A 27,411-nucleotide genomic window follows, 5' to 3' on the forward strand; every position below is an offset into this window, starting at 1 on the left:
AAAATCTCATTCGGTCTGATAGCACTACCACTACTGGTAATTTCTATGAAACGATCAAGCAGCAGTGGGTGTATGTACGTAGATACCTTTCTGCAACTTCCGCAAAATACTGAACTATCGGGTTCCAACCAGCCGTTCAGTCGTTCTTCGAACCGCTGGGTACCGAGAGAGCCAGCAGGTTTGTATCGTTAGTTTCGCCTGCCATAGATGACGTGTTTGCATTCTTAATTTGGTTTTTGTTGCTAGAATAACGTATCTCGGGTTTTTTTGTTGTTGTTATTGCTGTTGGAACCACTTCAACAAGGTAAGATTATTTGACATTGATGAACAGTTCCAAATATTTATTTGGTTGCTACACCTCAGACCGTGAATGTTATGACTTTAAGTAGTAATTAAAGGTGTCTTTTTTGTTTGCAAATTAAGATTTTATTTGCATTTACTTGATAGGAATGGAAGGCACATTTGAAACGCCGTTGTGCGATTACTCTTAACGACAAGTGCAAATTTTCATATGACCTTAGCATTAAATTAAACTAATGTGATGGAATTCTCTTTGGTTGTATCTACTTATTACACCCAGCCATGTAAATTATTTCTTTGAGAAGTATCAAACGGTCTTATTTTTTCTTTTATTCTGTGTTATAGATAATTTTTGTTTGCAATATTGGCGGTCGCTCAGTCAAGCGATCGGCAAGAAAGACAAATATATGTTAAATACAGTGAGAATTTTCAATAAATATAATATGGGAAAGTTAGCAATATAAATCAAATTGCTGTCTTATGAAATTAACAAGAAAAATAAATTACATTTCTCCTCTATTCTTCATTGAAAGGGGTATAGGTTGGATCATATTGCCTAGGCTACAAAGGTGTTTGATGGGCCATCTTGACACAGTATTTTAGTGGAGCAATATGACAGTAAAGCATATAAATGAGAAGAAACACGGGGATAATATCCAATAATATTTCTATAACTTCGGGATTTTTACAATTTCGGAAGGGTTCTCATCCATACTTAGCCATTTGACCTAACTCATATCTCCTTCCGCGGTCAAGGTCTTCGCATTTTTACAATACAAACTCGTTGGATCCTATATAAATTGATTCCCCATTGCCATTCCGCATTAATTAAAAGTTTAAGTGTGACAAATTCTCGTCATCGGTTGTTTTCTTCATTTAGCACGTGTATAGCTGCGGCTCTTGTTTATAATTTACACAGTTTTGACTATTTATTCCGAAAGAATATATTGTTTATTCCTTGTTTTGTTGGGAAGGTGTTCGAGGGTTACCAAAATCGCAGAAATTTCTTTTTTTTAAATACCAAAAAAACTTTTAGAAAAGTGCCAAAATATTTTAGGCTTAAGTAGATTACTCTATATTATAACATATTTTTGTTATTGCGTCGAAAACATACAAATTTATTCAAAATACAAAAAATTTTCCAATTTGCAGATTTCGCAATTTCAATTATTTTTTAGATTGTGCAAACCTGTAGTATAATTTCAAACGGTTTAAGTTAACCTTCCATATTTGTTAATTTATGTAAATACATTATTTCTACTTTTTTACTTTAATTATCTCTAATTTTGGTCAAAGCGGTCTAATTATTTGAATACAAGAACGTAAACCTACTCAAAAATCGAGGTAGTTGTACAGTACTCTTTTATTCTAAAAGACACGCAAGTCTTTTAAAGGCTTTAGTTGTAGTTTTTTGGACGTCTCTATATCCAACTGAAATCAACTAAACTATTCATCCAAATGAAGGGTTTTTTGGTCGGAAATGGATTTGACCATCTACCATGACTAACACTCTTTTGAGGCATATTCAATTAAGTTCTTGCTAAAGTATTGAACTTCAACTTTCTGTTTATGTGCCTTGCATTTTGCGGAATACCACGAATTTTTTGCCCATCAATTTGGTTTTGAATGCGGCAAAAATCTGATATGATTCGTTTTCACCAAGTTAGTGCGGTGCCGATCTCGGATATAGTTTTATCAAGAAAATATTTGAAGGATATTTACAAGCGTTTTTACTCGAATTTCAATTTTCAATTCTTGCACATCGTCTCTGGAGTTTGGGCAGAACCCGGAATATGCGAGGAATTAAGAAAGTTGAATGTTTTCAAGAAAAACTTACACAGCGAAATAGACAAATATACAAAATAAAAAGTGCGTAAAGTGATGCTTTGTAGTACGAAAAAGATACTTTCCCTCGCACTGGTGCAGAAAAGTGGAACTGTCTGCAACCAAATCCGTGTGGGAAAGTGCGCTTTTCGTCACGCTAATTTTTTTTCACATTCTGAACGTGTTACAGAGTCTTGAATTTTAGCTGGTCATGTTTTATGACTAAGCAATTCAAAATATACATATGTACAGTATGTAAACCTTTGACATGTATTTGTTAATGGTTTTTCTTATATACTTTGAGTTTGTACCCATTTATAATTTTATGTGATCGAAATATTAATAAAGGTGGGCATTAACACACAGTTCATTTACTTTAGTCAACTTTCGCTTACTGGCCAGGTTGACTGGTTGTTAATATCTATTCGTCTCAGTCCGCTACAATTTGGTTCCGGTTAATTGTTAACTTCGTGAACATTTTCCACGGGTTTAGTATCAAAATAGTGTTCTGTAAGCACTTTTGCTGAAAACAAAGTAAATACTTACTCTGTCGCAACGACATCGGCGAGAGAGCATGCTGCTATTATTGTGAAAAAGTCCTTATTTTGGACCTCTTGAAAATGAATCATTTTAGCATTTAGAGACTGAGGGATTGATACTCTCATGGCTTTCAATCAATAAATAAATGAGCATTTTAAATGTTTTTATAGCAATTGATTAAAATTGTGTGGATTTACCTTATACGATTAGAGATCACTAAACATTCCGCCTTACATCGTCGTCCCATTTACATTCGGATTGATGGGTGTAGTCACTGATTCCCACCCAATCTATCCGAACCTAGAATCTGGGTCAAACCTTCAGATACCAATGTTTATAGCGAATAATTTTACCACCACCGAGCTTTGTTTTGCAAATCTATTTATTCTGCAAAGTGCTTCTGGATCATTCATCAATTCACAAGCATCAACTTCTTTCATAGAATTCATTTCACTTTCCATTGCTCATTTTCACGTTATCTTTTGACCACTGGACATTGTATCATAATGCACAGTTGTGGAATCAGTATCTCCAGGAATGTGGGAAGTAAGACAATTAGGAAATTTTTTACCGAATACGAATAAGAATCCACAACACGTTGTTTGGTTATTGTGGCGTACTGATCGACTACAGAAGTGTAATTAGAAAGTATAATGTTGACAGGGTATACATATCAAATTACTTGTAAAATCACCCTGTGAAGTATAGCACACTTATTCAATAACGCCCTGTATTTTGCTTCATTTGAGTGCCCATCGTCCTAAAGTTCTTTTTTCTGTCGTACAATTACTTCTTTTTCGAGATCAGGCTGAGCAATTCCTTAAATACATTTCACACAAAATCTATTTGGGGGATAAAAATATAGTGGAGCATCTCATCTCGATGTTCACCTCGTCGTCCGGCGATGATGGAACTGAAGTTATTCACTGATCATCGCCTTTCACCCCTCACATCCCCATAAAATGAAGCATCAAATATTTTGTCTTCCAACGGCTCTGTGATTGGTTTTCTAGTGATGAAGCTTGCTCCGCGATTGGTTGTCTCACCCCCCCCCCCCCCCCTTCACTCCACTCCAATCGGCAAGAGTGCGCGTTGCGTTTAATCAGTAGTACCCCATATGTTCGATCCGATGAAAGGACCCAGTGTACAAGGTGTTCAGTTTTTGACAGTTTTGCAAGGCATCTGCGTTATTATTGTAGTTCGAGGGTTGGGGTTTTCGCAAACACGTAATATCACTTCCTACTGGCAATCTATAGCCTGCTAAAAAAATATAAATTTTAGCTTTTGATTTGAAACATAGTGTCGAAAATTTCATATTTCTGGAAAGCTCTTAGTTAGTAGAATGTGTCTACCAATCAACATACAGGGTATCCCATGTAAGAAATCTCAACATTGGTAATTTTCCCAAAAGGGGGAGTACCTGGGATAAAACTGAGTGGGTCGCCGGATTCTGCATAAAGGAAGTGAGCAAGATTTCGTTTTCACCTAATGGGTAACTTACAATATAACTGAATTACAATAGCTGTCTGAAAAGGCACAATTTTCAATTTCGCCTTGTCTTGTAAAAACCGACAGATACATGATAAATCTGTTTGCGGCATCGTTTGTTTGATAACAAAGTGACGCCCTCGAACTGCAATAATAAAGAAAATATCCTGCAAAAGTGGCGAAACTGGACACCCTGTACTTTAAGGGTAGAGGAATGAAATGTGTGGTGCTGCTTGAGGAAATACAACAAATTTAACTTAAACAAAGCATAATTAATAATAGGCACCATAGCAAGGTATTTGGAGGTCACTATCACCATCTGAATCAGACAACATTTTTATTCTTCAACAACTTCGACAACTTCTTCACCGTTTTGATCAGCGGCGATGTTCAATTCTTACTTAAGTAAGCGTCGAAGTGCCCGGCAAGGTGTGATGCTTCATCACATTTTCACTCTCCAGATAAATTGCGTGCGAAACGTATTATAATGATAAACAGGTGTCGCTTCATCAGAAGACTCTCCATCTGTGGAACTGGTGGATGTCTTCTGAGTCAGAGTTAACAATTTCTTCAGTTCAGATTTAATAGCTCGTTTGGTGTTACATCAAGCATCCTGTAAGCTTTACTATTCTCTGCATATCTAACAAGAATCGTAAGCGCGCGCACACACAGATTACTTGTGTATGAGAGCTGTTGAAGACAATTAAGTTTCATTTGATCGGTGCATATTGAGAAGGTATCAAGTTTTTATGAAAATCCATCAAGCTAGTTTTACTAGTCAAGGCAAACAATAGCTTAATCTTCGCTTGAAGCTCAGTTAACATTTTTTCAAAGGAAGCTTAAAGGTCAAACGTTGCAATCATGTCGAATTCTAAAAACAAAGAAAATAAGCTGTCTTTTTGCTGTCTATTCTGCAAGTCCAGGATGTAATAGAAAGAAAACCACAACACAAATCCGAGGTAATCTTTAACTTGAAATCACGATTTGCTATACCAATTCGATCTGGTCTCACTGTTCCCGTTCTCATTCATACACCACACTAGCAATGTGCATCTTCTAGCTGTAATTTGTCGAAATTCATGTGATTGCGACATTACGTTTTCAGAAAGGTCAGTAAACAAATAAATTACGGAAGATTAACTATAAAATTAACGAATAGGAAATCAATTAAAACATTAGATGTAATTTAAGTGCAGCTTTTCCATGAAGTTATTGAAACGTTTTCTACCACCGATGTAGGAGAGATCGAAATTGATTCGTTGGTGTGAAATAATATAGGTATACCTACCTGAATATAACGTTATTTAACCGGTAAATTGAATTTCTTAGCAAACTTCTTATAGACATTCTCTCATGCTAGTTTAAGTGTGCAAAAAAACTTCAATATAGGGTAATACCGCAATAAAAGAAAGTGATACCGAAGTGAAAATGGAATCTCCATACATTGAATATACCAGCTATTGGAAAACTTTAGATATATAGCTAAACTGAGCATCGAAATAATACAAAATACATGAGTCGTACGGTTGTAAATTGGATACAATCTAAATTCGAATAATCGTAAGCTTTTTGCAAAAGATGTAATCGTCATTTGCTTTTTTATGGCTTAAAAAGTCATCTTGTGGGGGAGGTTTTTTTAATAATTACCCGTTATAACTCCATCACATTTTGAGTCGCCTTGCAGGAAATTTACTATCGACCTTAATAAAATTTTTACTGTTACCCCTGTTGAGGGCCATTGCAGGAGGTTATATCTTTCGCAAAAACTTTATAACTGTTCAAATTTGATCACACATTTTTAATATCCTCTTCTCCTTACATTTATAGTGCCATTTTCGTTACTAGGCTAAATTATAATTAACAAGATTATTAGTCCAATATTTGTAGGTAACAAACTTAATTAACTGTTGGACATGATCTCGAAGAGCAGGTTGATAATGAGCGAGGTGGTTAGCTGCAAGTTTGGGACATTTGTGTAATATTTGAACACGATTCAATACATTTCAACATACCCATAGTTAATGTAATGATCCACAACTATAAAATATATTTCAACAATGTTGTTGACCTCTTTTAATTTATTTAAATTCAATTCGACATTCACAATAAGAATGTTGATTTTTCGTTCCTGCACATATCGAATCGACTGCGACAAGCAAGTCGTTAATTAGATCATGATATGCAGTATAGGTATGAAATCACATTTCTGGATTGGTGCCTACTTAACATAAAGTAAGCAAGAACCAAAAAATTACAACTGATTTTTCTAACACCAGAGGCGTACTGAAAACGGCTTGAATATAACCAAAAGACTTAAAAGCAATTTCTGAAACCAGACTCTTTAGGCAAACAAAATGAAGGTCCACGTAAGGGAACTGTGACTTTGGAAAATGGTTTCAAACCACGAAGATTTTTCTTCCCAATAAGAATTTAGAGAAATCAGGGTTACATCAAATAGAGTTTAAAAGAGACTTTTAATGCAAATCTACACAAGAAACATTAAACCTTTAAGTAAATTTGTTTCGAGGTCGTGGAAGACTCACCACCATTGTATTGAGAAAACCACATCCTTTTTGCAAAAAAAAAATAATTGTCGGTGAAGAAAGAGCCACTGTCTTTGGGAGAGAGTTTGAAAACTTGAATTTTTTACCAAATCTGCGATTTTTGTAGAAATTAGTGTCGTGCCAGGCAAGACGGAATTATGGTTCCGTCAATCATAATTTTTTCATAAACAATAATAATTAAGTTCCCACAGATCCCTTCTCACGAAACGTTTCACTTTTGCATTTTTCTTTGTTTCATAAATGACTTGTAGTTAATAAATAGAAATCTGAGGCATACTGGTTTTACAAACGACAAAGAATGCTCATTATTAACTGCCTCCGGCGAATTCTAGGATGTTTTATTATTACACAACCGGTATAAGCATAACTAGTTTGTGGCTATAATTTTTGTTATATTTTGCATAGTTAAATATTGACTTACCAGGAATTTTAAGAATTTTCAATACTAAATTAACTATGAAGTATTTATTTTATCTAAATATTTCAATTCGGGGACGGACCTAGGAGTAAGTAACACCTTGGTGCAAAACAAAATCGTGTGGATCTGGATCCACTTACAGTAATCAATATGCAGGCCGTCCTTGGCTTAATTAATGGCCCTTTTCTTGTCCTGACAAAGTTTAAGGATCCTACAATTTTTTTTCCCAGGTATTATTCTGTTGGTCCTGGTTACTATCTCAAAATTGCATGCGGTGCGCCATTGCTTTTAGCGCAATTAATAATTTTTCCAACTTATAAAGCGCTTTAGAGCACTCAGTATAGTCTAAACCACTGGCAGGTCATTGATTTTTATTATTTAAAATCTGTGTTCTGTACGTCCCTATTTTTAACGGACAAAAATGCATCTTTTTGAGATTGCAGGGAATAGGAACATAATTCAGGAAGTCGTTTGCGATATCACAGTGTTTTTTGATCAAGTAATGTTTAGAAATTATTTATTTCATATCTCTTTTTTTGCATTGTCTCGGATTTTTAAATTGCGCTCAGTGTGCCCTCGATTTTCTATACCACCCATAGGATTTTTTTTAATTATAGGAGAACCTTTACCGATCTAGCAATTTTACCAATTTACGTCTCCTTTCTGATTTTTTGTCATTTAAATGATTTCTTTATTTGTACCTTTTTCGTTTGGTCCTTAACTTTAAAATGCTCTTCTTTTCACCGTATTTAAATATAAAAATTGTGTTCCAGTCTTTTAAGATTTAACAGTTTTCCTCCACTTTTGTGATCGATTCTATTTCGAAGAAAATTGTGGTCTGTAGACTCCGGTTCTTATTGGATCCAAATGGCACATTTAGGAGTAAATAAACCCACCGGCACAGCATTGAACTGCTCGGCTCTGTGATCGCCCTAACTCAGAGACTCCGATGAAGTAAAATTAAAGCACAGGTGAAGTGACGATGCTCAAATAGCGAAATAAATACAACAATTACAGTCTTTTAAGTACGTGTTTGGAGTTTTCATCTATTGGGTACTATTGTGAATAAACCAAACGGTTTAACTATACAGGTACCATGCATGAAACCTGACACTGCGGCACATCGACACCATCAATAGCTGACTATGTTACGGTACCACACTATCGCTTGGTACGAGCCCAATACGTTGTAATTCGTTATTAAATCGCAACACAATCCACCAAATAAGTCTTAAATTGAACCATCCTGTCTGCTTGGAATGCATTCGAGTTAACCTTTGTTAAACCGTGCCCACAGGTCGGAGTGTTGTTTCATGGACACCCAGTAATTGTTTGCGGAAACTTAAAGGTAAGCCGCAGGATTTGTTACTAAGAAATCTTTGTTTAGCCCCTACTTAGCCTTTGATTTTTTACAATTAAATTTAGCTGAAATATGAGTGTCCAGTTAAAGTTGCCGTGATATTAATAATCCAATCTTGAAGGCAGGTAATCTATCATTAAACTCTACCCAGTGCTCATAGTGATTTCACGGACAATTCATATTATTACTCAATTGTTTATGCATGATGTTATCGAAAAAGAGTTTAATATTTCAAAGGTTTGTTTTAGGGAGTTTTAAGATGGAAAGCTTTTATAACATGTGTCCTAACACGTTTAGTTTTCAAGACACGGAGTATCGAAATTAAAAAAATAAATCACACATTCTTTAACTAATTTTACGAAATTTCCTATGTTGTATTTTTTGTATGAGAAATTCAAATTTATTACGTTCTTGTTGCACCTTCTAGATAGCTCCACAAGCACCCATTAGGACTACTTATTTTAGCGCTTCTGGATAATTAGCATGGTCAGTTTTAGATGCGTTTTTCTCGTAACTGTTGATTCTAGCGACGGTAATAAGGCACATTTTTTTAAGCCGACAAAGTGGAGCAAAGATTTTTCTACTTGAAAGTGACTTGAGAGTGTAGCACAAAAAAGTTGCGTCTGTTTAAAAATGTCCTAACGTTCACTTGTAGCGCCCTTTACAAAATATAACTGAATCGTTGATAAATTCGAATTTTCCATCTCAAAAAAAAAACCGGGACACGAAATTTCGTAAAATTAGCTGGAAAAGATCGAAAGGGATCAAAGAATACGTGATTTATTTTTTCAACTTTGATACCACGTATCTTGAAAAGTGAACGAGGTAGGATTCATGTTTATAAGAAATTTTCATCTTAAAACTACTTGAAAAATCACCCTGTAAAATGTCCAACAATTAATAATACCCTGGAAATTTGCTTAATCTATAATAAAAGGAAGGAGGGAGCTAATTAGACACTTCCTTTTACCAGCCGGATAGGCGTGCTTATTTCGCTATAATTTTTGAAATTATTGTAATTAAGATTCAATTTAAACTGGTAGAATTAGAACTTCATTTATTCAGGTGTTGACTTCTGCTCACGCACGTTTTATTGTAGAGGGTAAAGGTTGTTTCATTCGATTCTACACCAATTTCAACATTTTACTTTAAATATTTGTTAAGACGACTTATCTAATTTCCAACATGCCTGTATCTGATTACTCGTCCCATAGAATGAAAGGTGCAATTTCAATTTTCCTTTCAGCCTTCAGGTTTATCAGTGAAACAATAGTCTCTCGTTACGAGAGAAAACGTCAGAACTATAATAGTACAGTTAGTTGTTTAGTATGATTGTCTGTTTTTCATTAGTTATTCAGATCATGGAGCTGGCTCCTACGAAGATCGCGTTGTCATTGAACTCCTTTACCACGTATCTATCTTTGAAGACCATTACATATTTTACCTCATTTGAGTTCCGTTCTTCTTCTACCTCTCATGTTCACATACCTATCTGTGGCTTGGCAACTTCGAATTATGGTTTGGAAGGGGAAAAAAATAATAGTTATTTATTTTGCGACAAATGTGAAAACCAAATACCTCTCATGAATAATAAAAAATATTTCAATCGCCCTTTCAACCAAAAAATGCAAGTAAACTGGGCGTCTTGTTAAAGTGAACCTTTTTCATTTATTTTCCTCCTGCATTAGCCGAGCAGTACATTTTTCTCCTGGTGATAATCTAAACCGTAACTTTAAGTCTATAGTAAACTCTGGTTGAGTCTAATGAATGAATATTTTAACAAATTGGAATACGCACATAAAGGGAGACACAATAAGGGCCGGTTTTTATCTTTTAAGTACAAAAAAATTCATAAAAAATAATAACTAATTTATTTTCCATACTTTCGACCAAGCTCCAAATAAAAAAAAGCCGATGGGAAAGGAATGTTCAGTACGCATCCTGATTATTATAATAAATAATACAACGTTTTTTTTTATTGACCTTGTTTGAATCAAATACAAAATGAAAATCTATCCATACTTACGTGCGTCAATGTAGCAATTTTGTGAATTTAGTAAAGAACAAATTTTTTTACCCTTCTTTGCTTTTTTTTTCAGAATGTCCACATTGTTAAAATGGGCACAAAATACTCAAGGCAAGCTCTCAAATAATAAGAATAGCAGTAATGGCGACAGGAAATGGATTCATCCACCTGATTCCCTCCAAAAAGGGCATATTGCTTATTTGGTCAAATTTTTAGGAAACACACTAGTTGATGAAGCCAAAGGTGAGCATGTTCCTCGGCTATGGCTGCGTGTAATTAACCCGTGAACCCCAAAGACTAGATTCGACCTTATTAGATCTCGTGAGATCAGTTCTCCTATCAGATACTTGCCGCTGATATTAACTCGTGATGAACCGAAGTAATGATATCTAATAGGGCCTAATCATCACAGATAATGAAGGCAACTCAATTACCTATTCTTAGGAATTGTTGCACCTATGATACCTGGCACGAGCTTCAATCAAGACTGGGTTTGTTGTCGAAAACTACGTGACAAATTTTGTCAATAAACCGAGTTTGAAGGCAAACTGCCGACATGTTGGTTAGTTCATGTCCCCACTAATTAATAAAAGCTGACTAAATTTACGATAATTAATTGTAGGAAAGAAATATTTTCATTGTTAAAACAACGTACCTGAATGGGTTTTATATAACTTTTTTTAATTTCTAAAATTCCTTCCTAATTTGTAGGAATAGAAGTAGTCAAAGAAGCCATACGAAAACTCAGGTTTACGCAGCAGCTGCGCAAAAGCGAAACTGGTGCTAAAACGAAGAAAGTTGAACTGACGGTCAGCGTCGATGGGGTGGCCATCCAGGAGCCCAGAACGCACAACATCCTTCATCAGTTCCCTTTACACCAAATTTCTTATTGTGCCGATGATAAAGGGGAAAAGAAGTTCTTTTCGTTTATAGCCAAACAACAAAATCCGGGTAGGAAGCTTCGTATTTGAATGAATTTTTACTTAACTCAGCAATTTTGTTCCCTTGGCAGAAAACGAGCCTGAGGAAAAACATTCCTGTTTCGTCTTCATATCCGATAAACTTGCGGAGGAAATCACCCTCACTATAGGTCAAGCATTTGAATTGGCTTATAAACGATTTCTGGAAACGTCCGGCAAGGATTTAGAGGCGCAACAGAAAGCGATAATAGTAGAAGAGAAGGTTAAAAAATCAGAGCGTGAACTGACCATTTACAAACAACGATTGTTAGAGATCAGTCAAATTCCTTCTATAAAACTGGAAATTGATGCCTATTTGAGGAAAAACAATCTTAAAACTTTGGTGGATGTAGATTCAATAGTAAGGAGCAGTACCAACGGTTCTAGCTCACCACCACGAAAGCAAGAAAATGGGCAAAGTCCTAGAGTGGAAACTGCTAACATCATCGATTTTAATGGCTCAGGTTGGAAATTATTCTGTTATTTGCATTGCGATAATAACAAATGCTTTTTATTTCAGTGCCACCAGTACCACCCCGTAGCGGAGATAATATTCCAGCCATAGGCACTAAGCTGGAGGGTCTATTGCTGCACGAACTGGAACCTGATGATGATGATTTTAATCCGAGGTCGTTCGAAAATAACAACAGTGTAGGACAGGCAAATAATTTGCCATTCAGTGAGTTTAGAGTAAAATTTTTATTTAAATGTGATTATAATTTTTTTTAATTATATTAGTTGCTCCACCTCCTAAACCCGCCAAACGAACGAATCTAATCTTGAACACACAACAAAGTACTGGCTCTGATCAACTATCTATATCAACTCCCATTGCAACTCCAAATAGGTAAAGTTGTGTATATTGCTTGAATTGCACAACGTTTGTTTGAATTTTAAAATTTTTCCAGTATCTCTAGTTTAAAGATCGATCCTTTTGAAATGGGTGATTTTGGAGCTAATATGGCAACCTCTCAAGATATAGAAAACGCGATTGGATTAGTAGATAAAAGGATTATGGAAATGAAGGTAAGATAGTTACCTTCAAAGACTTCGCGACTTTTCATGTATATATGTACTAATTTCACAATAATTAAAAATATTTTTATCTTGTTTTCAGGCAGGATTTTCCAGGGGAATAAGTTTTGGTAACGATGACTTTTCGTTAGAATGCCTGGATCCATTGAAGAACTAACACAGCAAGTCATCTGAATTTATGAGTATTAAGTGATACATTTATTGTGTTTATTATGACATTTAATTGCACGCTTGTTACAGTTGTTTTCTACAGAATAATGTAATCTTTAATATTTATTTTTATATTAAAAGTTATTAATACAAAATTAACTCTGTGTATTCTCTTTCTTTGTTCATCTCCAGTAAAAAACTGTTTATTTTAATAGTTAATTTGCATTAGAAATGGAATAGGTGGTTAATTCCTTACGGTCTGGGTCCGCAACAAGATGTCTTTACTATACATTTTTAAGGAATCCTTAGAAGCATTAAAAGAATATTTGAAAATGAAAGTATTTTATAATACTGCTATTATGGAAATATTAAACAACAAATTGCATATTTTTATATTAGGTTTTATTGCCTTTTTCCGAATGATCAACATATCACGAATAGTGCAACAATTAACGATATTTATCCTGCTGCTAATGGTTTCTTACTCTGGCAATCAATCGTTAAGTTTAATACAAAATATTTTATCCATATATTACTTCATATATCTCTTTTTTAAGCGGAATTGATGACATTTTTGTTCCATTGTTTGATTAAAACTCGCCTTAAACTTTGTAATATACTTAAACCAGAAAAACAGAAACAATTTTTTTTAATTTGACAAGAACCCAAAGCAAGATAAATACCGCAGTATTTCTGCAGCCACTCCATATGGCTGAATTACCTGAATACCTTGAAGCTTAGCGGTTAGGAATAACAATAACATCATAACTTTAATAATAAATACTAGGTACTGTACGTCACAGCTATATTGCGTCGCGGGATGGCCACATTTAATCGCCGTAGAAATACTCAATTTACATTAAACTTCTCAAATTCAAAAATACCACATAAATACTTCACGTTTACATCTAAAATTCCCGAACCTATAAAGTAAAACTTGGGCTACAGCCGACTATTAATTAAAGCTTTGTTATTCCTGTTGCAAATATGAAGAGCGAATTAGGAGAGTTGTGAAAAAATATTGCGGTGCGATTTCTGCATACGTAAAAGAGCTATAGTCGTAAGAGGCGATTTAAAGGATTTTTTAACTTTCGGCAAGCTTTGCTCTCTCCAAGAAATCGGTGTAAGGCTGTAAACAACGCCCTAAAACGCTCTACGAACATTTCAGAGAAACTGTGATTTCAATTGACTTATTTTAAGTTTCCAAGTTTTTGCGTTTATGCAAGAGTAGCTCCATTGTATATAAAATAAGTAACAAAATTACAAAATGCAATTTGCTTTGCGGCCATTCCACTGGTTGCAATTGATCATCACAGATAGATAGGGAGTAGAATTGAACGTCACCAGCCACAAAATAAATAAGTATAAGTAAGTCAATACATGAACAAAAAGCTTAACGAAAAGAAAAAAAGATTAACAGTTTCTCTGGAACATACACTTGCCTGAATACATAATAATACAGTAAGATAACGACGAAGATTAATTCTTTTCGAAAAATTATCAATCTTACAATGTCGTTTCAGTAAAACGCCGACACACCAACGTATTCTAAAATAAATTCTATGCCAATCACATCAAGTTATATTACCATAACGTAATATTTGAAAATAAGGTCGAACACGAATTGGTCTTATGTGACACATTTGCGTGAATTCGATTAGCGTCGATTCATGTAATATTTGTGTTTAACAAACTGTATGACACAACGAGAATCTTTAGTCAACACAATCAACAAATAAAAATCGTTATAAATTAAAAAATAAAGTATAATAGAAGAAATAAAAATTGTATCTGAATGCGACTTTTTACCGAAACGACATCACAATTTTGAACCTCTGTTGCCAACTTTGCGGGACAGCATCAACAACTAAACCTTAGACATTCAATGTTTTAAAAATATATAGTTTATTTTTTATTGTCACCAAAGGGACTCAAACTGGAGATTACTGAAACCGGGCCTCTCGCGCAATTCCCAATATTTACCATTATACTCCCAAACGTCTTCGCGCGGATTCGAGAACCAACGAGGTTCATACGGAATACCCAACTCTTCCCTGCGTTTGCGACGGTCTCGTTGCGCATTTTCGAGCTGCGACTTTAAATTTTCGGCGGTATTCAAGTCGCCTTCCTCCAGAGCTTTTTGGTCCGGCCGGAACCTGTTTTGTGATAATACTGCTAGGACTAACACATTTATTATAATCTACTCACCTGGTGTCTGTCGGAGGTAACAAGGAAGAGTTGGGGCCCAACTCGTTCAGCTCAATCGCAAATCTCGTGAAACCGTAGTAGTGTTCATGGTTTTCTGGTAAGTTGCCAGCGCGCCATATGCAGCGGGCCGAAGGCGCGACGCCGCAGTAGAGTGACTCTGACCATTTGCCGAAGAGGCGGCACACTTGTTTACCCCCCTCGTCGTACACGGCACCTACCACCTTAAGAAAAAACCTATACGTTGATTTTTTTAATAAAAAATAAAACAACATCATTTCAAAGTGCTTTCATACATATCCCTGCAATGTTTGTTTTTATAGCTGAATGAAAGACAAAATATGAATACCACACACAAGAGTGTAATTTTCCTTCCACAAATAGATACGTAAGATTGTATTTTTCAATAGCCGTTATGAAATTCAAACTGCTGCTTTCACAATACTCACCTCGTGCCTTTTCGACGACCAATAGCTCGCCTTTGAGAATGTCAATTTGCAGGTGACTTTCCCGTCGTCGATTTTCAGTTCCCCATACTGATCAACCCATCGTTGGTTGCTGAACAAATTGTGAACGCAGGTGGTTACTTTATTCCATGTATAAACGTCTCCTGTTTTCGGCAACATCACTCGAACGTAACCGACCGGTTGGAACTCCATACTTTTACCCCAAAACTTCGTTTTAATCCGCGCGTCCTGCCAAAATGTGAAATTTGGACTTTCCGCGTAACAAGCACTGATTGGCGGATGATGAGAAACTTGTTCCGCTACGAATCTGAAATTTTTTACATGTCGAAACAAAGATAAAAATTCAATTTTATACCAGGTTAGACAATAACAACATACCTGAAACCTCGATCTTCCCTGATACACTCATAGGTTTCGCCTAACAACGGATTGAACGGTTTGTTTCCAGCTCTACTTAAAGTGCTCGCATATGCAGACACAGCAAAAGCCGCCACGTGTACCATTCGTTCGTAGGGATCATCAATATTAGCTGCCCTGTCTAATAATTCCGAATACTCCAGTTCCTCGCAAAGTCGTTGCAAAGCGTTCAGAGGTTCGTTTAAAGCTACCGGCATACTAACTTGGGACAGATCTTTGCCTAAATTCAAGTTTTGTTAATAATTAAATTCTCTTTGTTTTTCAATATTACCTACCTATATTTTTACTAAGGAGATTCCATAAGGAAAGACCGCCTGTGTGTGGTCGAGGAGCAGGTAAGGTTGTTCGTCTACCTGTTAGACTCCGGTCTAATAAGTCTGGAAAAGAAAATAATTTTTTTTTTTACTGCCAGTATTAGATCTACAGGGTGGGGGAGTTTCTACAGTTACAAAATCATAGTGTTGCAAAAAGGTAAATAAACAACAATTTAAATAAACAAACTTTAAATGTAATTTAAATAACAAGGATCGTTTCACTAATTTTAATACAGGGAAATATTAAAAGGATGCTGCGTTGACAAGTCATATATACATCCCGTCCAAAGAACAATAGAAAAGTAATTTTTTTTTTGCAAAATTCTTACTGCTGCTTCTCTAATGGTGAAGTATAAATGAACTTTACTTACCTCCCGTGTCTAAGCTGGAAACTGGGCGGTGCAACTCCGTTCCTAAATCCGATTCAGAACTAATACTTCCCTCTCCACTAGAAAAAGAATCTGCCTCCGAGCTACTTTCTGACCTTGTGCGAACCTAGCCAAATAAAAAAGAGAAAAATATATACATAAATACGTTACTTATAAAAACGAAATAAAATTCAGCACTCTTACTTCGCTTTCCTCATCTTTTTCATCATCAGCGCTCTGATAAATTGCAGTTTTATCAGTGGCGAGATCCTCAGCGTCAAAAAACTCCGTAGCGCTGACGCAAGACGAGCTATAGCTTAAGGAACTACTGTAACGCAACCCCTGGAAACATAAGTATTTATGTAAAATCAAGCGCCATATAAAAAATGTACCTTCTCCTTTAACTGCTCCAAACTAGCAACTTCCTCCACATTTGAGGCCTCGTGGATCTTCAACAGGCGGCTCTTTAGATCCAAGTTTTGCTTCAGAATCTTACTGAGATCGTCTTTTAGGCTTATCGTATTTTGATTGGTGGGGTTAGTAAATAGTGCACATGGTTCGGAATCGAGAGTGGTTTTGAGGCGTTCTCGTTCCGAATTTAAGTTATGAATTATACTTTTCAGATCACCTACCACTACGAACCAAAATAATAAAAAAGTTTTCATACCTAAACTTGATTAATTAATTGTTCATTTAATCACACTGAGTATATATTACCTGTTCTGGCCAAATTAATAAACTCATCCCTGAGCTGTATATCAGCAGGTAAAGATATGGCGTCTGAATTACTTATGCTATCAGAAGTCATGGACTCAGCTGTTGTCTGTGAGGGCACCGGTAAGGATGACCCCAGTGTGTTTATTTGTTGGTGCGATAAGGAAAGCACTGAGAAAGAGTTGGCCTAAAATCGCATTTCACAGTTTACATAAAGCGTATATCGGATAAGCGGGATCTTACGGACGAAGGGGACGTATTATCGTTTTCTGTTACAACCGTAGATTTGTTAAATTGGATACTTAGATCGACACTGTTAGTTTTAGTCTTCTTTTTCCGTAAACCGAACTTCCTTCTATCTTTTTTCACATTTGGAGAGGCTGCTTCAATGGTCTAAGCAAGTTTAAAGAGACAAAATTTAATTGCTTTTCTAAATAAGGGCTAATATAATCACCTCCAAAGTGACGACATTTTCAATTTGCTGCAAAATGGAGTTCATTTTATCCAAATTTTTCTCCACTTCAACCGAATTTCTTTGACATTTCTCTAAAGTCGTCGTAGATTCTTGTACCCAAAACCCAAGGCGGCTTGCACTGTTGGATTTAATCTTTCTATTAAGCGAACCATCTTTCGAAACAATATCCGCTGATATATTAAGACCTGAAATGGACATTTTATAACCAAAACAACAATTCTAAAACCTTTACACCAGCTGTTGGACAACTAATACATGATTTTTATTTTAAACGATTAAAGGAGCGACTTTATTTGAAAAGTTTTTTCTTGTCTTCATTATGTTTCTGTAAAAGCACTAAAGATTCCAACTAAAGATTCATACATAAATGGTCACTTTTTATCTTTGAATATCTTCGAAAACAAAGCATATGTAAATATATGGATTCTTTTAGTAGATTAAGAGCTTTGAAATTTTATAATGATAAGTTTGAAAGACTTGTCTGTGTTGAAATTGATTCTTACTATATCATCCACTGCAAAGCTTACTTGCTGTCATCAATATCATTAGGAAGGAGAAATTACTAGTTGCATGTCCTGAGATTTTTTAATTCGGACATGATTAACTAATAAAAACTTAGTCATTATGGATAACTTGTAAATACTCTAATCAAATATATGAAAATTGGCCAATTCTGATATTTTTTCATATATTATAAACTCACATTACGGGTCCAATAAACATAATACGACTTTTAGTACCTCTCATTTAAAAGACAATTCAGCTACATATTTTCAGTATTTTAGTACCACGATACTAATTTACCACATGAAATATTGTACTTAAAAACCAAAATTAGTTGTTCAACAACATTAGCTTTAACAACTACACACCATGAATCCTATCTGTCGACGAAAACAAGTTCCCTACGTTAGTACCATAGGTTATAATGTGCTGACGGTACAGCCTATGAGCCGTAAGCTGTTGCACCCAGCCCGTGAAAATATCATCTGTCTTCGCCTTTAAATGGTAGATAAACTCTTCGGCGTCGATGTCTACGCGACGCCGACGAGCTTTCGTAGTTATCACAGAAAGGCCAATATCCAAAGTACCGTGAATTTTACCCTTCCTAATATCCACCGGATTTTTTCCATAAATTAAAATACCTTTATCAAGAATGAAATAGCGCTAAAACCGTTGAAACTAAATTAAACCGAAATACAAACTAGAGACTTGAATTTACCTTATGCCATCCTTTCAAAGGCCATTTCCTCTTCTTATGCAAGTAACCGCTATATAAATTAGGTTTACTTTCGAAGCGCTGCCCATCTTTTAGGCCCTCCATAATTTCCCACTCGGAACCTTTCCTGTTCCTCTTTTTCCTCTTTGCGTTTTGGAAGGTGTGATTTTGTTCGGTTCCGCTATCCGCACTTAAACTATTTGTTTCTAGACTAGCATCAGAATCACTTGCTTGGGTTGCGGAATTGGGCACTTTTGACTTTACCCTTGTAAGTTCCGGACTTTTCTTTCCATTTGTTGCCATCCCAGTTAAGCTCAGTTAATCTAAAATAAAAAATAAAGTGATGCTCAACCTCGAGTAAGCTACTGGCAAACATTGGATGTGCATTAGGTCATGTAGTTTATGCATAAACAGTGTAATTTGTCAGTTAATTGCATTTTATTGCCGGTAATTTAAGTCGATGAAACAAAAACGTTAAATCCGCCAAGACAACCTTTTTATATACTTTGTCGCTAAATGTTTGCACGTACAGGGTGGTCAGATTTGGACTGTTTTAAAAGAAAATTCCTATTTTCTGAGTAGATAGAGAAAAGTTCATGTAGATGGGTCCAAATTGTGAGAAACTCTAAATGACAAAAACGGCAGACTTCTACTTTCAATGGCTTCTCATATACGAAGCGATTTTCAATTATTGTCAAATTGCTTCTGGAGTCCTGCCTCTTTTTTTTTAATAGATAACAAGGATTTATTGAATGGCCAGTTCTATGGCCGGGGACATTATTTTTCAATTTAGACGGGCAAATTGCATCAGATATATCTATCTTCAATTTTACTAGGACGCGTGGGCGTTGATTACGAGACTTTCCTTGTACTATTCCATTTTCTTTATATCGATGAATATCTCAGATTACAGAGATCTTGAAACAGTCAAATTGACGGACATATGCAGATTATATAATCCAACTTCATGACTTCTTCAAGAGTATAAATTGTTGGTTTATTAAACTCAAATGTTGCACGATCAGGCCTTTAAACTCCCAACACACTAATATATGTACACTAATAAATGTTAGTAAAGTGAACAAATTTCACAACATTCTGGTGTCAATAAAAAATGTTAAACAATCTTTACCAGTCAGCATTTCTCTTCTTTTTTGTACATCAAATAACAGAACATTTGAATATAATTACCCAAAACAATGAAACACATGGCAAAACATGAAAAACTGAGGACTTTTCAAAATTTAATCTTGTAAATGATGTAATATATGGAAAAAACTGTTTTATTTAGCTTTGAAAAAAACCAGTGGCATACTATTAAAATTTGAACACCCTGTATCTTTATAATGATGCTGTTACAGAGTTTTTTTCAATTGGGTTGCTTATCTTAAAATAATGTCAGCAATCACCTCCCAATGTAGGTTGTAATTTTTTTGAATCACCCTCTGTAGTCAAAGTATTCCCAAACAGTCTCTAAAGCAAACAAATGTGAACGTTGTACACACAGATTCTCCTTTCTCTTCGTGCGTGTTTAAGCATAAGTATTTATATTGTTGTAGTTGCTGAATAAATTAAAGAAATTCTATTTTGCAAAATAGCCAGTGGGCAGTTCGTAACGTAGTACGTAGAAAAGGTAAATTTCATTTTGTCCGGTAGGCGGAGCATCTTTATAACCTTTGTACCAATTGAGCCCAATGCACATGCTGATAACGTAAATTTCATTATTTTGATCATCTATTGCATGACAAGCAACTACTTAGCTTTTTTACTTATTTCTTAATCTGATTACCACAGAAAAAGTTTTACAGGTGTTTTAAATACTAATTAACTAGATAAATTAGTACAGCAGCAGTAGTAGCAAGACAAACATTTAATATGAGGACTTAGGTATATGTCTAACTTAGAAATTCACCTCATATATAAAAAGTATTATTCTGGAAAATTATTTTTAGTTTTTAATAAAAATAGATAGATGCAATATACTTTAGTTTAAAATATAGCAGTTTTTGGCAAAAACCTATCAAACATGGCTTATTTATATGATCTTTACAGTTTAGAGATAAGTTAATATGTAGCTCTAATAATTTAAAAGGTACAACCTATTTAGTTGTTTTTCTACTAAGAGGAAAACATGAACTTTTTTAAAAATAAGCCTGCCAACAACAAAACTATATTGTGTGGGTTTTATCTTGGTTCATTACTAAATTGTTATTGTAAGTGATACATGGTTTTATAGTTGTGACTGAGACTCATTGGCAAAGGTCTCCCAGCTATAGGGATGGTATGTTTTACCCTAGTAGATTTACTTCATCTAGTAAAATTCCTTTTCTATGGATTCATGAACATACCATTTACCAGTAGAATCAGGTTTCAAATAAGTGAATGAATTTGCATGATTAAGAATGAAGTATATTGGTATAAATACTTACTGTTTGCCTATTAACAATAGGTATATGACATCATCAGAAACCGTAGAAAAAGTATTTACAAATATACCTAAATAATTATTTGACTACACAGTACATGCTTAAATGGTGTTATCTAGACAGTGCTTATGTAGGATGTAAGCTCAGATGTAGGCATACTATTAATAAAAAAACAAATAGCATTCAAAGAAGCAGATTTCCTCAAATTAAATGAGAAAAATTAAATTAGTACCTAGTGGGTTCCAATTGTTCTAATTTATATGCTTACACAAGCACCCTGGATATGCCAACCAAATTATTGTTAGTATAATAAATTATTACTGACGTACCTTAGAACAAGTAGGATAATGATTGTTTCAAATATTTACGGCAGATTGTAATGTGGAAGTACAGGGTAAAAAATCACCTAAAAATTAGAATAATTATTACATAAAACATTGTGATTGTGATGATGCTACGGAATGGTTATTTACCAACCTTTTTTCATAAAATCGAAATGTTGCGTCGTCCGAGCAGTGCTAGAATTAGTACCGGGAATGCAAAGAAGTTTAATGAATATAAAAGTTATTAGTTTTGTTTAAAAACATCATGAATTATACTCTTGAAATACATAAGGAGAAATACAACACAAAATACAAATCTCTGTTTTTAATTTTTTTTTCATTGATAACTGACAATTGAAAAGTCTGTTCATCGAGGACCGGCAGAGGGCGCCATTCGAGACTCACAAAGTAGTCTATCTGTAATATAAGGCAGGAGACGTTGCCAATATGAAGGCCGTAGGAGGCCGTAACGAAGATTTATTTGAATTATAACCAAATATTCGGTCAAATTTTGCTGTCATTCTGCTGTTTTAACAAGAAAATTATCCTGTAAAATCTGAAGACTTACAGCGACATCTTTAAATATGCTTGTTTTCGTACAAGTGGTGATCAGCTGATGCTGACACAGTACGGTAAGTGACTACGTCACCTTCTTTCCAAAGTCGTGTTAATTTTCAATATTTTGCATATCAAAACTATTTTTATTCGAAGGGCTAAAAAGAATCGTTGTTAATCTGCTAAAATATGGCACAAATTACCTCAGTAGTGTCGAAATTCTTTAACGATTATTTATCAAAAACTCCAAAGAAGTTAAAGGCTATCGACGCCTATTTATTTTATATATTGTTAACCGGCATTATTCAGTTTCTTTATTGCATTTTAGTGGGCACGTTTCCATTTAATTCATTCTTGAGTGGATTTATATCTACTGTGAGTTGTTTTGTATTGGGAGGTAAGTGTTTTCAACTGTGCATATTCTGTTTAGAGATATATTTTATGTAAGAAGGGAGAAGTTGTTACTTGAAATTGTGTTACATGCAGGTACCTCACAAGTCTCAACATAGTCAAGTAAATTAAATCAAGTACGCACCTTATGCCCACGCCCAAACTTATGTATAATGTGGCATAAACTAGGCCTACATGTATGGATGTCTCAAAAACTATATCATGACTATTTTTCATTTACAAGTCATTTTTGTTTTGGTTGGATTTTATAATTATCGATTTTTTTTTTCAGTTTGCCTAAGGCTGCAAGTAAACCCAGAAAATAAGAACCAATTCTATGGGATCAGTCCAGAGAGGGGATTTGCTGATTTTATTTTTGCACATACCATTTTGCATTTAGTTGTAATGAACTTCGTTGGATGAATTCAAAGATGCTTATTTTGTCATACTTAATAAACATTACCATTAAGTATTTTTTTATTTTTTATTTCTTGCCTTTTTTTAAAAATATGAAAAATTTGATAATTTTCATAATTTGTTTCCAAACACAGATCTTTTTGGTACTTACTATCAAAAAATTAAAGTGCATATAATGACTAAAATAACAATTTAAAAGTTACAGTTGTTTTTTAAACAGACCTTTACCAAATTTTGTGAAAAAGCTAAACCAACAAAGTTTCTATAAACCATGATGACGATCTAAGCGCAGGGTCTAAAAATGTTTATTTTCTTTTTTTAACGTTACTGACAACCTCAACAAATCCTAATAGATGCATCATTACAATTGTCAACAATTTAATATATAAGTTTTAATGATATTTGAAGTTTTGGTCAAATGGTAGCGCTTATCTTATAAGCAGTTATTTAATCATTTTCTGGAAAATGTTTCGCATTATATCAAAGGCGTTTTAAGAAAACCAACGTTTTATTTTATTATCTAAATATAGAAAGCTCTTATAATAACAAAGCAACTCAATCTATATCTCATCGTCTCTTATTACTGGGTTTCTTTTTTTGAAATTTAGATTGGCTCTTTAAGAATTTTGGTTGATACCTCATTTGCTTTGCATTATTTGTGTTCACTAAATCGTCGAAATGAGATTTGCGTTTCTTTCCCCGCATTTGCTCATTGCCATTCGATCTATTCCCCACAGCAGATATTTTCTTCAGTTTATTTTTCCTCTTGACGGCCCTAGCTTGAATTGCTGCAATCTTCGATAATCCGTCACTTTGTTCCTTATCCTTAAGGTCCTTCTTCGATTTCTTTTTTTGTTTTGTTTTGTCAGATTTAGAATCATTAAGAGTTTTCAGTTTAATTTGTTCTTTTTTCCTTTCCTGCTTTGTTTGGAACCAGGGCCGTACGGCCTCTTTAGTTCCAGCCAACATTTTTTCCATTTTGTTGGCTTGGTTTTCTGCTTTACTCAACAATCTTTCTTCTTCTTCCTCCTGCAGTATCTGGATAATTTGCGGTTCAAGTGATATGAGCTTTTGTTTATATTTTTCGAGGATGTCTGGAGGTATTACCCGATTTTTCACGGGAAAGCGGGCCCGCTTTATTATGTCCTTCACCATTTTTCTCTCTTGTTCTCCGGCCAGGCTCACCGACACCCCTGCTCGACCCGCTCTAGCAGTACGACCAACACTGAAATATGAATAGAAAATGTAGGTTGTAGATGAAAGAAAAGAATAATTGCTAATTATATAGTGCTTTCTTGCATAGATTTCGTGTAGTTGTCAAGTTTTTCGTGATACTCAATTTTGATATTAACTAAGATACCCATTTTGTTGAAGTTAGTCGATTTATCAAAAATAAAGGAATCAGAACCATTATTATAGTTATTATCGCAATGTCTATAACTGATAACCTTATTTTGGATACCTTGTACATACATACATGCTACACGACCATAAACAAAGTAAAATATGTCTAACAGTAAAAAACGCTTACCGGTGTATATAATGTTCTAATACAGCCGGCATAACGAAGTTGACTACTGTCTTAACTCCAGCTATATCCAAGCCCCTGGCGGCAACATCAGTGGCCACCAAAATATCCACCGATTTATCTTTAAACCTATCCAGAGCTTCCAGACGCTGAGGTTGCGTTAAATTGCCGTGCAACTCTGCTACCTTCAAACCGAGAAGACCTAACAAGATGTGAATGCGATGTGCTTGTTTTTTGGTCTGAACAAACACCATGCAACTTTCCCGGAACGTTCGACAGACGAGAGCTCCTAATATTGCTTCTCGATCTTCTTCTTTCCCGGACCTTAAAACGGAGAATTATGCGAATCTTTTAACACAAGTCTAGTTACAAATGAACACTATTGGTTCTAACTTCCATGGGAAGTAGTTAACATTTTTTTTCACGGCGTTTAAAAAACAATCACCGGTAGCCACGTAGGGCTCCACTTGTTATGAGCAAAAACATACCTTATACGAATAAATTCTTGTCTCAAATTGAACGCAACATCTTTATTGCTGTCCACAAAAAGTCTTACAGGGTCTGTAAGAGAAACTGATGCTAAATTCTCAACCTCATCAGTCATAGTAGCAGAAAATAAGATAGTTTGCCTCGTTCTAGAGCATTGTTTAACGATTTCCTTCATTTGTTCTGCGAAATATTCATCTAACATACGGTCGGCTTCGTCTAAAATTAACACTTCAATCGATTCTAACCCAAAACTTGGGGTACTTTTAAGATGATCGATCAGTCGGCCAGGTGTGGCTATTACTATATCTGGCTTCTTGCGTAGTACGTTTTCTTGGGCTTTCAAGTCTAAACCACCAACAGCCAATCCTAAATTAATAATTAGTTTAAATAATAACAATTTGAAATGTTTAAAATCCTAACCTATTTGGATATTAGTGTACTGAGATAATTGTTTAGAAACTTGGTAGACTTGCACACCAAGTTCTCTAGTAGGTACCAACACTAATACTCTTGTAAGAAAAGATGTTTCTGTTGGCCTGTATAGAAGTCTTTCAAGGGTAGGAAGCATATAGGCAGCAGTTTTGCCAGTGCCAGTGGCTGCACAGCCGCATATGTCACGTCCTGAAATTTTTTAAGTACAATAATAATTATTGTTTATAACCAGCTCTTGAGGTCAATATTTTTAAATTTACATTGCTGCTGGAGAATTTTTAAAAATATTCCTATTGGGTATTTTAAATTTTAAGTTGAGAATGTATCAAAGCCATTTTAACTACAGTTTCTAGAACTAAAATCAGAATGATCTCTCAAAATTTTTAAAAAATAACTTACCAAGTAATGCTACTGGCACAGTAGCTGCTTGAATTGGTGTTGGATGGACAAATTTCATGTCTGAAATTGCTTTCAGCAAAGGTCTTGACAAGTTCATTTGATGAAAACTTGCATTATCATAATCATTTTCAATAACATCATTATTTTCTTCTGGTAAGGTGTCTGACAGTTTTCTTTTCTTTTTCTTTAGTTTAGAAGTTATTTTATCATGTTTAAGCTCATCCTCAGATAAACTTATATCTGACTCAACATTATCATCAATATGAGTTTTTGAGTTTAAATCTTCTTTAGTTCTTTCAGCTTCTATCAGCTTAGATCTTAATTTGTTAACTTTGTCATCAGTTTTTGATTTTGCTTTTCTCTTTACATATTTTTTTATGTCGTTCCAGGAATCCTTGTTGTATTCATCCACAGAACTTACAAAGTTAAAGTCATGTGAAAAATCAGTGCTTTTCTTTTGAGCTTGCTTTGATGGTTGGAACTGCAAATGGATAAAAAAACATCTTGTGAATTTGTAGAAATTGAATGGATACTACCTAACAGTAAATGACACACACTTTAAAATGTTACACACTATCCCAAATTTGATATAAAAGACTAATATCTTTCAGACTATGAAAGATACATGAGATTGTATCTTTCTCAAAATGACACTGACTATTTAAATTTGAACAATGATTTTGACAATACCTAACTTTTCTTCCTGGGGGTAATTTAACCTGTTAAATTCATGACTTATTCACACACTGATATCCTTACCTCAACTTCAATATCTGAGTTTTCAGATAGATTAGTTATATCCGTCTCATCATCTATAGTAAGAATCAAATCTTTGAATCTCTTTACATTTTCCATTGATCAAAAATAATTAGTGCCACTTAGGAGGAAGAAATCGCTGAAATTAGGTACCTCGACGGCTATTTTCGTAAGTCCTACAAAGGTACAATTTTGAGCTACTGGCTTAGTCGTTCAATAGTAAAATAAGACTAAATATTTTAATACAAATACTCTGATTAGGTAAATAAAAAATTTAATAAAAACCAACATATAATAACATCACTGGTGTCGCATGTGAGGAAATTAGGTTAGGTTTATCCCACAGTAGTTCTTGTTGCAACGCTGCAAACTTAAAACTAGAAATATGACAACATTGCTGGCATATTGTCTTAACTGATACTACATCCCTCGCGTTTTCTCAGTTTTAAATTTTAATAAAATCTAGAAATGCAAGCAGATGCTACAAAGAGGTTTTTAATTAGAATTATATTTCTGCTTTGCTTACCTGTTGGTTAACTTACACAAGAAGGACTCTTAAGTAGATACTTTATAAGAGCCATATCAGAAATGATTTTGAGAGGGAATCAATGGACATGTTCTATAGGATAAAGTGAAGTATCGCATCAATCTGACATTTACCTTAAAAGCTTAGACGCTCTATAAACCTCATATAGATAAGTATTGCCCCGAAACTTAATTCCAAACTACTTTAACTACATTCCTATCATAAACAATGTAATAACAATAATCTTTTAACTTTATATCGAATATTTTTGAGGTTATAATAAAATAAATGACATTTATCTAAGAAGAAAGCTCCTATGTTATCATC

The 27,411-nt window shown here is 34.6% G+C and overlaps 4 protein-coding genes across 8 annotated transcripts; 2 read left to right on the forward strand and 2 right to left on the reverse strand.

The window, feature by feature from the left end:
- Positions 1 to 112: 112 nt before the first annotated feature.
- Positions 113 to 12,828, forward strand: ced-6 (PTB domain-containing adapter protein ced-6). Of its 2 annotated transcripts, none has more exons than XM_066300835.1 (8): positions 113 to 304; positions 10,594 to 10,763; positions 11,232 to 11,471; positions 11,533 to 11,943; positions 12,000 to 12,158; positions 12,218 to 12,326; positions 12,388 to 12,505; positions 12,597 to 12,828. In XM_066300835.1, exons 2-8 carry the CDS (start codon positions 10,595 to 10,597, stop codon positions 12,669 to 12,671), a joined length of 1,281 nt encoding a protein of 426 aa, XP_066156932.1. In that variant the 5' UTR covers positions 113 to 304; position 10,594; the 3' UTR covers positions 12,672 to 12,828. The 2 variants fall into 2 exon arrangements, with proteins under 2 accessions (XP_066156932.1, XP_066156941.1); XM_066300844.1 differs by lacking the exon at positions 113 to 304 and adding an exon at positions 8,307 to 8,482.
- Positions 12,829 to 13,044: 216 nt separating this feature from the next.
- Positions 13,045 to 21,935, reverse strand: LOC136349315 (oxysterol-binding protein-related protein 3-like). The gene is made up of 15 exons (XM_066300782.1): positions 21,747 to 21,935; positions 21,599 to 21,675; positions 18,847 to 19,166; positions 18,497 to 18,791; positions 17,604 to 17,809; positions 17,393 to 17,542; positions 17,153 to 17,336; positions 16,828 to 17,069; positions 16,640 to 16,777; positions 16,439 to 16,562; positions 16,029 to 16,130; positions 15,715 to 15,973; positions 15,319 to 15,643; positions 14,873 to 15,093; positions 13,045 to 14,820 (listed from the first exon to the last, which is right to left on the reverse strand). Exons 3-15 carry the CDS (start codon positions 19,144 to 19,146, stop codon positions 14,583 to 14,585), a joined length of 2,784 nt encoding a protein of 927 aa, XP_066156879.1. The 5' UTR covers positions 19,147 to 19,166; positions 21,599 to 21,675; positions 21,747 to 21,935; the 3' UTR covers positions 13,045 to 14,582.
- A 282-nt stretch (positions 21,936 to 22,217) lies between these two features.
- On the forward strand, positions 22,218 to 23,011 carry Dad1 (dolichyl-diphosphooligosaccharide--protein glycosyltransferase subunit). The gene is made up of 2 exons (XM_066300878.1): positions 22,218 to 22,544; positions 22,830 to 23,011. The coding sequence occupies exons 1-2, from the start codon at positions 22,337 to 22,339 to the stop codon at positions 22,958 to 22,960; spliced, it is 339 nt and encodes a 112-aa protein (XP_066156975.1). The 5' UTR covers positions 22,218 to 22,336; the 3' UTR covers positions 22,961 to 23,011.
- Positions 23,012 to 23,105: 94 nt separating this feature from the next.
- On the reverse strand, positions 23,106 to 27,333 carry LOC136349321 (probable ATP-dependent RNA helicase DDX27). Of its 4 annotated transcripts, XM_066300811.1 has the most exons (8): positions 27,101 to 27,218; positions 26,848 to 27,039; positions 26,562 to 26,734; positions 25,803 to 26,283; positions 25,392 to 25,592; positions 24,971 to 25,337; positions 24,486 to 24,806; positions 23,106 to 24,179 (listed from the first exon to the last, which is right to left on the reverse strand). In XM_066300811.1, the coding sequence occupies exons 3-8, from the start codon at positions 26,655 to 26,657 to the stop codon at positions 23,522 to 23,524; spliced, it is 2,124 nt and encodes a 707-aa protein (XP_066156908.1). In that variant the 5' UTR covers positions 26,658 to 26,734; positions 26,848 to 27,039; positions 27,101 to 27,218; the 3' UTR covers positions 23,106 to 23,521. The 4 variants fall into 4 exon arrangements, with proteins under 4 accessions (XP_066156908.1, XP_066156918.1, XP_066156893.1 ...); XM_066300821.1 differs by lacking the exons at positions 26,848 to 27,039; positions 27,101 to 27,218 and adding an exon at positions 27,219 to 27,333; XM_066300796.1 differs by having other exon boundaries at positions 26,562 to 27,039.
- Between the last annotated feature and the right edge of the window lie 78 nt (positions 27,334 to 27,411).

This window comes from Euwallacea fornicatus, chromosome 2 (genome assembly GCF_040115645.1).
Source record: "Euwallacea fornicatus isolate EFF26 chromosome 2, ASM4011564v1, whole genome shotgun sequence".
NCBI classification, from domain to species: Eukaryota; Metazoa; Arthropoda; class Insecta; order Coleoptera; family Curculionidae; genus Euwallacea; species Euwallacea fornicatus.